Source organism: Parasteatoda tepidariorum, chromosome 11, assembly GCF_982258835.1.
Source record: "Parasteatoda tepidariorum strain Cologne lab strain chromosome 11, Ptep-v5.0, whole genome shotgun sequence".
Taxonomy (NCBI): domain Eukaryota; kingdom Metazoa; phylum Arthropoda; class Arachnida; order Araneae; family Theridiidae; genus Parasteatoda; species Parasteatoda tepidariorum.
In genome coordinates this window covers 94,936,778-94,950,423 of record NC_141765.1, presented here as the reverse complement: position 1 = coordinate 94,950,423, position 13,646 = coordinate 94,936,778, and the positions used below count along the sequence as shown (strand labels likewise).

Genomic DNA, 13,646 nt, shown 5'->3' with positions numbered 1-13,646 from the left:
AGCTATATAAGTTCCCCATTATGCTAAGCAATCTCAATGACAAAAGTGTACACACTAACAATGAAGTTTTCTGAACTGCTTTATATCCTCGAAATACAATTCTATTAAAACAGCAAATAGTTTCCATTGCGCTGAAGATTTTACAGCTTTCAAAGCTTTTGATTATTCCACAAACGCAAATCCTTGTAAAAGTACTAAATCCTTCATTGGAATTCTTATTTCCTTAATTAAAACTATAAAAAAAAATTTAGAAAACTGTAACAGAAAATCTTTTCCATTTATATGAAGATCTTATGACTGAATACTCCAGGGACCAGAGCTTTAAATGACGAAAAAAAGGCGATTTTTACTTAGAAATATGTAGCGCTGAAACTCTTTTAAAAAATGTGAGTTTAATTCATATTGTTAGGACTTAATACATTTTAGCGAGTCTGAAATCGCAGGATAAAAAGACTTCATGCAGATTTTTTCCCCTTCAGAATTAAGCTATTCCGACTTTTTAAATTTGAATAGAAGAATGTGTGAAAGTTTCCAAATTTCTAATCAGCATTTTTTTTTATTAACCAAAAAGATACTGAGTTGGTAATTAAGGTCACGCCTTTCCTTTTATGAAATGTTTAAAATGGGGATATTATCTGCTGTCAATTTTCCTAAAGAACTTGGCTTAAACACTCTTCATTAGGCCGGGGGAGCCTGGTCGGTAGGGCGCATGTCCGAGAGTTCGTGGGTTTGAACTCCGCTGGCCGAAGACTCCCCGTGTAGTAAATGGTGACTGATGCACGTTCACTGCCGGGTCACAAAGTCCTCCTTGTTCTCATAACAAATTATACCTCTGAGGGTACAGAACTGGCGAAGGATCGTTCTTTGCTTTAGGTCAAAATTACGATCTGTGGATGAATGACTGCATGTATGAATGGGTCCGCCTCATGAACGAGTGTGACGTATGGTGTGGCAGAGGTTGAATTCTTGTCCATAGATGGCGCTTTTGGAAAACAAGAACAATCGCGCGCCTCTGCCTTAACAGGCATACGAGAGAGAGAGATAAATTAATGGTTCCATTTTTGTATTAACTCTTTATTCACGGGGAATTTGTAATCTAAAACATTAGGCCCAATAACTTTTACATTTCGGTACTGTACATGTATAAATACAATATTATTTATACAATGATATAGCATAACCGACGGACAAACGAAGCTATTGTTCAATAACAAATATTTAAAATTGTCGGTTAATCAGTTAAGAACTACTGTTTGTGACTTCGATTAAAGACCTTGGAGATCTCAACGGCCTTATTTTGCGGTGGCTATGGTTCAGAGACGGAGTTTATTCTTTTTCTTGTTTAAGCTTAAACTTTATTTTATAACCGTCGTTGAACAGCCAACCCAATTTTATGGATTTACAACTACTATTGTTCAACTCCGTAGCCTTGTAATTTTTAGCCCGATCCAGGAGACAAGAGAACTCCTGGATCGAGTATGGGGAGAAATTTGAGCTACCCTGCATTTGCGTTACACGGAGAGGAAGATCACGAGAACCTCCCACTGTTAGCCAGATGGCAAAGGGACTCTAACACATGATCCGCCTACTACTGAGGATATTTCACGTCGGCATTGTGGTCGGTGCAAGCCAGATGCGGGATTCGCATCAACTGGAATTCGAACCCGGTTCGCCTCACTGGAAAGCGAACGCTCTATCACCTGAGCCATCGCGGCAAGCACAAATTCGTGAAATCTCCAAAACATAAACGCGTTTTTTGATAATGCACGTGCACATTTTCAGGGGATAAAGCGTTTGCCTTCCAATATTTTGAACCTGGTTCGAATTCCAACTGTGACTAGTCGATACAAATTCCGCACTTGGCTCGTACCAATTACAGTGCTGGCGAAAAATGTCCTCAGCGGTAGACGGATCATTGGCCCCCTATTTGTCAGGCTAACCGTGGGAACTTTTCTTCTTCATGATTTTCCCTACACCAATGAGGGTTAGTTGCATCAAAAAATCCTCTACGAAGATAAATTTCTCCAAATACGTGATACAGGAGTTCCCTTGGGTTCAAAATTACGGTAATAGTGTACCCTACCAGGGGAAATAATTATACGCTTATTATAGTACACAATGTTGCCCCATAGGTTACTACGTAAGTATATATATAAATAAGAGTGAGTTAAATAGCGTTAAAATGATGAAATTCGAAGCCAATATTTTGTATTACAACATGGCCCTATATCTCTCCATAATATTTAAATTGGACCACGTATTCTATTACTGGGTACTAGCGTACCCTACAAAAGAAAATAATTATAGGCTTAATAGGGGGCCCACAATGTGGCGCTATAAGTTACTATGTATGTATATATATAATAGTTTGTTGAATTGTATTGAAATAATCACATTTCAATTCGTAGACTTGTGAAATCTCGAAGATATATATACAAAAATGCCCGGCAAGTTAAAAAAAATCTCTAACTCCAATTATTTGTAGCCGTTTATATTCCGGAAAAATAAATCACGTGACCTTTAATTTGAGTTAAAAAGAAAGATTGAATTTGACGAAATTTGTCATGCAAAATGCATTAAATTGTAAATTTTTTTTTAATAATTTATATCTATATATGTATATGCTCCTCACACTTTTTTAGTCCCCAAATGTTTGGTGATGGACATTACTATAAATTCCGGAGTCTGCACTTGATTCCCCCTTTGATGGATCTATTGTTATGACATCACCTGCTGGATGGAATTTCTCTGAGAGGACCCACAATCACCTTAACACACAACAGATTGAACTTTCACATTGCTGCGTTAGAAGCCGATCAGAGTGAGCGCAACTAGCAAAGAAAAACAATGAGGCAAGTATTTACAATAACAACTTTTATTGCACCTTTCTGTACAGGAACAATGAACTGAATTCTTACATTAAAGGGAAATAGAATTTATTATCAACTACGGTACATATATTACGACACAACAACAAAAGAGATAAATGGAACTTTTCATAAATTTTACATCTTCTTAAACTAGAAACACCAGAGAAATGATGGGGAAAAAACTTGTAGAAAATGGAACCTTTCGTTCGTATCAATGATTTCATTTAACAATCTGATTGCTCTGTCAGATACATGAAGTGTTGATAATGCATAAATCCTTGAGGATTTAGTTAATATGCATTTTCAATAAGAAATATGATTAATTCAGCTTTTATATCTTACATTGTTAATAAACCGCTCGTGTAAAATATTTTATAAGCCAATATGCAAAACATATTAAAAAAAAAATTTTTTTTTTTAGATATCAGTGAAGGCGTAATCTTTAGAGCAAATGATTTTTTAAACCTTTGTTTTTTCAAACTTTTTTTATCATCGAGTTCATGAAATTTCAAAAATAAAATTCTTAGACTTTTCTACAATTCTGGACTACATTTTATCTATATATGATAATATGTCGTCAGAATTTTTTTATTTTATTATTTGATGTTTTTAACGGATTTTAAGAACGGAGAAAAACGCAACTAAATGAAGACATTGCGTAAAACTATTGAATTGCGACATCTTTAAAAGGCCTCATTTTAATACAAGTTTATAAAAAAAATAAAAAAATTTTAATCGCAATTCAATATTTAGTTAAAGTTCCCTGTAAAAAAATCAACAGTAACATTTTCTGTTGTGTTAAATATAATAAATAACTTTATAAGTCAATTTGATAATTACTTAGGATTTCCTAAGTTTATAAAATGCAACTGAAATTTAGTTTTATAAATTATAACTGTATCAATAAATTTTGATTATTTTTTAGAACATAAGCTATTATATTTATACATGAATTGTACAAATTCAAATTATTAACAAAAAAATTTTAACAATATATAAACTTTACTTCCCAAAAATATTTTGAAAAAGCCATAGTTACTTAAAAAAAAAGAAGATAATATTAAGGGTAATTTATAACCAAAATTTTTTTTCTTCCTGTTTTGAAAATTTTTTTTCGTCTCTGAAGAATCAATTCTCTGTGAAGAAAAATAAATAAAAATGAAAAATTAATGTTTGAAGGGCCAAACCTTCTGAAAGACAAATTTATTTTTCTTGGTCATTTTAGACTTGAGTTATTACAAATTGACTGTAGATAAATAATTTTTATCAATGACAAGTTTAACTGCATTTTGCAAAAAATTATTTTCTTAAAAAGACTTCATAATAAAAAGGTCACTTGAAACATGTCTTTAACCAAGACTTCATGAATCCTGTAATATATTAAAGAAGCACTCAATAAAAAAAAAAGAGATTAATAAAAAACCTCATCTTTATAAAGTAAAGCAAAATTATACTTTTTTTTTAAATGAAAGAAAAAAGCATTAATTTAAATGAGCAAATTGCTCATGAGGTCAGATTATTATTTCCGGATACAATTCCTTAATAAATTTTATATATAAGTTAAAAAATATATTTCAATCAAATAGCAACATTTCAGTTTTTTCCCCATTCTGTTATTTACAAAAGTTGAAAGAAATTTGTAGAGAAAAAAAAAAAAAAGATTTAAACACAAAACACAGGAAAATCAAATTTATGACAAAACAAATCAACAAAAATGAGTACAACAAAAATACACAAGACTGAAATTGCAAATAAGTCAGATTTAATTTAAACATACTCCTCGAAAATGTGTAGATTCATAATGGGCAGTACATTACAAAAATCAGGCATGTAAAATTAAATTCTTTGTGTTATGCTTCAGTGCCTTTAAACATTCAGAAATTCAATATTGAACATTTTAATAAGTAATTTAATTAAAGATTAGTAAGAGAAAATAAACAGAAATGTTAAGCTAAAACAAACTGAAAAATATTATGAGAAATATATTACTTTTGTAATAATAATATGATTAATAATAATAAAGATTACTAAATAATAATCATTATTATTAATCATATTATATTATTTACTAAACGATAATTCTAATATAAATGATAACTATTATATAACATAATATAAATGATTACTATAATAATAACTGATATAATGAATGATTATTTTTAATAAAAGAGTTAACAGGCTTAAGTTTTTTTTGGAATCAAATGAAATAAACAAATTTTTTGAAATTTTTATAAAACTCAAAAATAATATTGAAAGTAGAAAGTTTTTACACGTCACACAAAATACAAGATCACTAGGTATATTTATACATAAAATCGATTATTTCAAAAATATTCTAATTTTCCTTAAATTCTGTTGTGTTAAGTAAGTCATCTGCACCTTATAGAAACAATTCACAATAACCAATTATGATTTATCCCAATTTGTGAAGTATTGCTACAACAACACTACAGTTTCACATTAATAAAGATGATAAAACTTCATTATTTTTTGAAATAACTGGTTAAAACATTACAAACATGAAATTTACGTACAAATAAACTTGCTAGCATGAAACACTAATTAAAAGCAAATAAAAAACTGTTAAAATGTAAACTTCTGATTGGGTATGATTTTTTTGAAAATTAACCTATAATGTACAAAATAAGCTTTATCAAGCTTATGAGCTTATTTTCAGAAATATGTTACATTAACTACAAGATTTAAAAAGCTTTAAAGATGCTAGTAATAACTAATTATTTACACACAAATTATAACATAAGTTAGTCACAACTTAAATAAAAAGCGTTAATAAATATGCAAAATAATAAAAAACATAAGAACACACAATCTTAATAAATGATCACACAACTGAAATAAAATAACTTTTACTTAAAATAAAAAAACTTTTTTCCTTGACAGTAAATGTTATTAAAAATTAAGTATACCTTACATAATAAAATTTATCTCCAAATATAACTCATATTTGGTTAAAAACATTGAATACATTTTGCATATAAAATAATTAACCTTAAAAAATGTTTTATGGGTAAATAGTGTTTGTATTTAGTTTAATTAATGCAATGACACCAAAAATAAATAAATAAATAAAAATAATATGTACTTTGTGAATTAAAAATAAATACCAAGACCTGCACTTTTCATGTAACTGTCAAAAATAATTGTTATAAAAAATTTGTTAAAAATTAAGCACGTGATAAAGATGTTTGCAAAAGAGCAAAACACATAACAAGTTTTTAGCAACTGTTATCAAATTTCTACAGACTCTAACAATCTTTATCTTTAAAAATTAAGTACAAAATTTTTTGCCACACATTCATTGTAAATATTTAAATAAAATGCTTTACGACTGTATTAAGGCTAGTAATTTATCAGATTTTAATTGTGATTAATATATAATAGTACTTTTTCATTCATTTTAATGTAATATAAAAAAAAAGAAAGTTTAATTGGAAAATTTTCAAAATTAGGTATGTTATAAACTCTGATTATCATGATAGTTTTAATAGAATAATTTTTAAAACAATATCTACTTTATTTAAACTATTCAACTCCAAAATTTCACTAATAAATTAGAATCAGATTAGGAACGGTCATTATTTTAATAAAATTTAACAACCAGGAAATAAAATTATTTTCACATATTTTTGGCAAAAACAAAATAACTTTTGAAATACAATGGGAAGACACTTCAAAATGTAATGAAAAATATTAGAGTAGAACCCTAATTATACAATACCCAGGGGACTAGGGGTGTGTGGGAAAATTGAAATCCTTTTTTGACCTTTTTATGTCTATTTTATAAGTGTGAGTAAAATTACTCAAAGCAATTAGCAATGATAATAGAATCCCTTATCAGGCATGGGAGTAGGAAAAAAAAACCCAAAAAGTTTGAAAATACCTATCAGTTCAAACAATGAAAACACAATAAAAAAGCATGTGAAACTATTTTTCACAAAAAGAAAATATTTAAATTATTTAGATACTTGTTTAAAGTTTTTTTTAAACTTTATCTGCAAATTGAGAGTCTAACAAAAGTTCTTTTTAAATAAATCATGATTAACAGAGCTGCCAACATGGATAGGAAAAAATCCAGTAGATTTTATGAAATAACATACATTTCATGATAATTGTTGCATTATGTACTAAATATTTTACGCATAGGGAATTTTAGGGATTTTTAAAGTCATCAAAATAGAAACACTGCAATATTGCCCAACTAGTATTGACATTAGATGAACTTAAAATGCTACGTATGATGCTTACACACAATTTTGAATAGTAGTAGGCATTTAATTCATCAAAGATAAATAAAAGTCTTTTAATTGAAAAAGGGAGTTCAGAATAAATAAAATAACAGTACATTTTAATAAAAAAAAGCTTTAAATTGATAATTATAAATGAGGCTTGCTTTAACTTTTAATTAAATAATAAACAAATAGAACAACATGACATGCGAAACACAAATACTAAAAACCAGTTTGCTGAAAAATTATTTCACGAATTCTTAAAGATCAAGAATTTCTTTTGATCATTTAACAACGAATTATATGTGTTTTTAAATTGATCATAATTAGGGTTGCAAGTTTGTCGTCAAATTTCACATAAAATTTAGAAATTTCCGAGGAATACAAATATAAGCACATAAAAGAGCAGAAAAAATTGTTAGATTTAATTTAATTTTATGTAACGTTAAATTTATTCATATAAACAGATTTTCAAAGGAATATTGCAAATTGTTAAATTATTCTTGATATGTTTCTCCGTTCATCAAATATTTGTTTGCTAACATTTCTATACATTTTTTAATGCAAAGTTTTTATAAATTTCACAGTCCTGGCCATAAAGCCTGTGCCACTGAGTTAATTGTCATTTCAATTAATTTCTGGTAAAGTGAGAGCTTATTGCACTATTTGGAATGCATGTTGCTCTTATTAATTTACAATTGAAAAGATAGTAAGACCACCTTATTTAATAAGATTTGGACTATCTCTGAACTATTTTCATGTGAAATTGCTATTGATCTATTTTCCTAAACATTTCATCAATAAAAAATTATCAATTTTAAAGCTGCAGAGAAGTAGTAATTATTGTTAGAATTAGTGTTGTTGAATTAGAATAATGTGAAAAAACTTCTCTGTTTAAACAATTTTTGCACAAATCACAGCACTTCAAAAGAATTCTGGATTTAAGAATAATAATCATGGAAATCAGCATGAAAATTCACTCCCTGACAAACTTGCAACCCTAATTATAACACATATAACTTCAATGACTTTTTCATGACTAGTAATTGACTAGTCTATTATAATAAATCTGAATAAGATTAAAAATAAATACTAGGGGGAAACATAACACATTCGAAAAACGGTTAACAAAAATATGTAAATGCAAATATATATAAACAAGTTGAATTCAGAGAATAAACAAAATCAAAATAGTCACTAAAATCACATTTCAATGTACTAAAATACAATTTTTCTTAAAAAATAAAATGAGATTCTATAAAAAGACATGATTAGAGTAAAACACATGAAAAGATATTCCAAAATAAATTGCAATTTACCTGTCTGAACTGCTTATAAAATATTAAAACAAGAATTTGAATAAAATACAGGGATGTTATTCATCAATTAATAACTGTATAATATAAATAACAATTTAATAACTACATAGCGCAACTGTTCTCCATAAACACAAATGAGATTTTTCAAAGTAAAAACGTAACAAACTATCATATGTAACCAAATTTTAATTTAAGCAATAACTTCTCAAACACTAAAATAAATAAATTTCAGTTAATTTTAACGAACAAAGGCAAGCAATGTTAAAAGATTTGTTAAAAAATGAGAATGACAGTAATAATGGATGATTAATGAATTTATATCTTTTCTAACATAATACATAAAAATATTGAGATGATGTAAAGAAATGATAGGAAGTTAAATTGATACTTATATTAAACCATGCACAAATTTCCAGTTTAAGCTAAAATTTATTTAAAGAAAAAAAATTCATCTTAAAATAACTTCAACTAATCAGATAGTAATTCTAATAAAATTTCGTTTTTCATTTATATATAAAATAAAAGTTAAACGGGAATTTAAACATAGAAAATTTACTTGAAGGTTTTGATTCCACTAGCATTTTATGTACTTTGAAAGAAATATTAATAGTATTTTATCATTTTCAAGTAGTATTAGGAGCAGAAATTGCTAATTATTTTGGAATATCTTCTGAACAATCTTAATGCTATTATTAGTTTGGATGTGAAAAATCAAAACTTGATGGGAAATAAAGTAGTCTGGAACTTTCCTTGCTTGAGACAAAATTGCAATTTGAAAACACTCCAGTCAAAAATTGGATGATACGATCCAATAAATGCTGCACTGATAATCCACAAGAAAGGAAATCATCTCCAAAATGGGGAAAGAAAACAGTGAGGGATGACATAGATCTACTTCTCCACTGCTCAATTCTGTACCCTTTAAAAAGAAAACACTTCATATAAAAAATATGTTTATATAATAAATTTGCATGTTAAGGAATAAGTAATACATGTTTGAATTTAAACAATATATTTATATGTTAGGACAGTTCTCATACCTGCCAACATTGGAGAAATAAATTAACAAAGATTTTACTAACCGACCCAATTTTGGGTTAACGACTAGTGATGTTCAACTTTGTTGCCTTATAATTTTGTACCTAATCCAGAAGACAAGAGAACCCATGGATCAAGTAGTGGGAGAAATTTGCCTTTAAGGAGGGCTTTTTGATGCAATCAACTCGCATTTGAGTTAGATGGAGAGGAAGAAAACGAGAACCTCCCATCAAGGAAGGGGAATCTAATCCTTGATCCGTCTACCACTGAGGATATTTCAGAACTGTGGTCGGCGCCAGCCGGATGCGGAATGCGTATCGACCAGTCGTCGCTCGATTGAAAGCTGGGTTTACCTCATTAGAAGGTGAACGCTCTATCCCTTGAGCCATCACGGCTCAAGTTAAACAATTAACACTCAACATACTGCAGTACTGGCATTAGCACCCTCTGTTGATGAATAAGAGAAGTATTTTAGCCATCAATGGATATTTTATCAAACATTTTTTTAAAAAATTCTTCAATAAATATGGGGAAATTCGAGAATATACAGGTAAACAGGAGATAGTCCTAAAATACAGGAGTCTTCGTTACAAAACAGGAGACTTGGCAGGTATGTTCTTTTAAAAAAGGGTATACTTTGTATTATCTATAATAATAAAAGGAAGAGTTTGCCTGTTTGTCTCTCTCATAACTCAAGAATCATTGAACGTATCATCCTGAAATTTGGAAAGTGTCTACAAGAGCAAATTTTGGCCCCGATACAAAAATTCGCCCCAAATTTTCAAATACTTTGTTCAGTAGACTACAACAATACTAGGAAGATTTAATATAGATACCATAGCTGCCAAGATGGATAGGAAAAAATCCAATAGATTTTAAGAAATATAAATTTCATAATAATTGTTGCATAATGTAAATACTTTACGCATAGGGAATTTTAGAGATTTTTATAGTTATCAAAATAGAAAGAATGCAATATTGCGTATCTAGGATTGACATTAGATGAACTTAAAATGTTTATGTTTACACACAATTTTGAATAGTAAGAGGCATTTAATTCATCAAAGGTAGTTAAAGTATTTTTTAATTAATTTAAAAAGGGAGTTCTGATAAAAATAAACTGAATATTTTAGGTCAAAAGCAGTTTTAAACTGATTTTTATATAAGAGACTACCTTTATTATATATAATACTTATTTTAATATTCAAGGAAGTAATAATATGTGCAAAATATCTATTTCAATTGGGATTTTTTACGAAACCTACTCAATTTTATCGAATTTTCTAAAAGGTGAAAAAACCAGGAGAATTTTTATTAAACCAGTAGACCAGGAAAAACTGGAAAAATCCAATAGAGTCGTAACTATGAGATACTATAAAAAAAGGTTTTTTACGGTCTCTCTAAAGGGATAAGACACAGAGAAAATTGTGTGATTGTTGTAAATTTTGACTATAATGAGTTGACCTTGAGCAACAGCCTTATGCTAAATGATTCAGAATACAGTTAATCTTTATTTTGATGAGATGAGCCATTAAAAACATGCTCTGCCTAATCTATTAACACAAAGGATAAAATCTAAGAATAAATTTTAAAAATGGAATATTTTTCAGCTTCACTAATTTGCAGTATGATGAAACTCTAGATAAGTTGAGAATGAATTTAAGAAAAAGGAAAGATGCATTTTAAAATGTAACAATTGAAATAGCACAATTATTTTAACAAAGAATAAAAAAATTAAGTGCTTTAATCATATTTATCTATCCTCAAAATAATTTGCAAACATTCTAAATAATTTTTTAATGATTTTATGAAATATTTTTGAAATAAAATGCAGTTTACTTACACATGGCAATTTAATAGTCTTAATCATGTAATAATTAGTAACTTTTACATAGTGTAAATCACATAATTCAAACTAATAAATCACATAATTCATAATAAAGTGATTAGATGTGACTGCTATTCCGATAATTTTTTATAAGTTTATGGTTAACAATAATCTGACGTCTTAAAATTCATTAACAAAAATTATTCTAGGTTATTTTTAAAAATAGAAAGGTATTTTTGCATAAATAGTGAACATTTAAAGCACATAACATAGTGCATATAACATCCTCATGTTTGACAATAACTTAGTATTTGAACTATTATATAATATTTTATATAAAAGCGTTAAGGCTTTTTAAATTAAGTAAAATTAAGGATTGAAATAGAAAAAAGTTTAAGCATAAAAAAAAACTTTGAAAAGTTTATGGCATCAAAATATATAGCCTATTTCAAGAGTCGAAATTCAACTCTTCTTTCAATTGAAGAACTTAGTGTAAGAGGAGTTCTAAGCTACACTTTCAATGAAATTGAGATTCTTCAGGGAAAGAACTTATTTAAGTCTTACCTAACTGTTTGACATTAATTTAATTTATAATTTTAATTAGTCATCTTTAAATTTTGAAAATCTCAGTGGAAGAAGGCACTAATTGACAATCTAAGAGTTTTTACAGAATTGAAGAAATTAACAAGTGTATTTGGCAACTAACAGTGAACCATTAAAAGTTTATCTTATCGTAGCAAATTAATATACCAAGAGAATAAAGGCTGTGAACTGAATTGTTAAAACTAATGTTAGGAATTTACCAAAATTTTGCAGGACAGGAAATAAAGGTAGCCTGGATGAGAAAAGTAAAAACCAAAGAAGCAGAAAATGGATACCTAAAGTATATGCAAAACAATTTTTAAATAATTGAAAAAATACATAAATTTGAGCAAAAAATTAAAAAGTGAAAGGAGAAAACATATTTCCACAGAATATTAATAGCCTTTAAATAAATATATCAATGCGAGACTCTTTATTATATTGTGTAATCTTGATTTTAAATTGATAAAAATCTTGATTTTAAATTGGATAAATCGGAATCCTTATGTGAAATTTTTAAATCATGGGGATTATGAATTGTGATGTGTAATTTGAACTCCCATGAATATAGATCATGGTTTTCAATTCAAAATATTGTGAATACAAATTACGACCTGTGATTTTAAATCACCTGAAAGTAATTTTAAATTGTTTTTGCATATACACTAAAAAGCGCAAAAAAACCAGATCTTTTTTCAAGAATTCAGGAAAGAGATAATCTTTAATTAAATTGAAAAAATAAATAAAAAGGAATTCTGCCAAAACACAGAAAAACCAATATCATCATCATAGTTGGCCAGACAGCCCAATGTGAGACAATGCCTTCCTCTGCAGATTTCTCCATGACGACTTCCGATTTATCTTTGATCTCCAATTTTTTTCATTAATTGCGAGAAAATCAGACTCCACTGAGTCAGCCCATCTCAAGCGCCTCCTTCCCCACTTTCCTTTTCCAGTGGGTCTAAAAAGCAGTATCTTTTTTATTGTGTTTACTCATTCGAATCACGTGGGTGATCCAATTCATTCCATTTATTTTTATGTACTTAATAATATCAGGTTGTTTATAAATCTTGTACAGTTCAAAGTTAAATCTCCTTCTCCAGTTATTGTTTTCATTTACACCACCAAGTATAACCAGCAAGATCTTTCTCTCAAATATTGCGATACAATTTTCTTCCAATTTTGTCATTGTCCAAGCTTCAGAAGCGTATGTCAAGACTAGCTGGACAAGAGTTTTGTAGATTAAAAACTTTGTTTTAGAAAGAAACCTAGATTTAATAAATTTTCTCAGCCCATACACAGGCCTATTCGCCAAATAGAGTCAGTTTCTTATTTCAGGAGTAATTCTGTTGTCAATGGTAATAATTGATCCTAAGTAAGTAAAACTCCTCACTGTTTCAAATCTATAAGAGTTTATTTCAAGATAGGGGTCTGGGACTCTGTTTCTTGAGAATAACATATATTTTGTTTTCTCTACATTTATGACCATGCCCATTTGCCTTGCAGGGGATAATGGCAAGAAATGCCTCTTTCAGGGCAGGCAGGGAACGAACAATTATATCAACATCATCAGCATATGCAAGTAGTTGTACTGATCTAGTAAAAATGTGACCACTGGTATTGATGCCTGAATCACGAATAACTCTCTCAAGTGCAATATTAAAAAGTAGACAGGAGGGAGAATCTCCTATTCGAACACCTGTGAATGTGTCAAGATTTTCTGACAGAGACCCCAGAAACTTAATCTTACACTACAATCTAA

The 13,646-nt window shown here is 28.6% G+C and overlaps 1 protein-coding gene across 1 annotated transcript in view; it reads right to left on the bottom strand.

The window, feature by feature from the left end:
- Positions 1-2,859: 2,859 nt before the first annotated feature.
- Positions 2,860-13,646, bottom strand: part of LOC147801915 (uncharacterized) — a 30,781-nt gene continuing 19,994 nt past the window's right edge. The window contains exons 7-8 of the mRNA XM_087154535.1: positions 12,106-12,180; positions 2,860-9,355 (exon numbers count right to left, since the gene is read on the bottom strand). Coding sequence (XP_087010661.1) covers positions 9,129-9,355; positions 12,106-12,180 — 302 coding nt within the window. The 3' untranslated portion in view covers positions 2,860-9,128. The remainder of the gene's footprint in view (positions 9,356-12,105; positions 12,181-13,646) is intronic.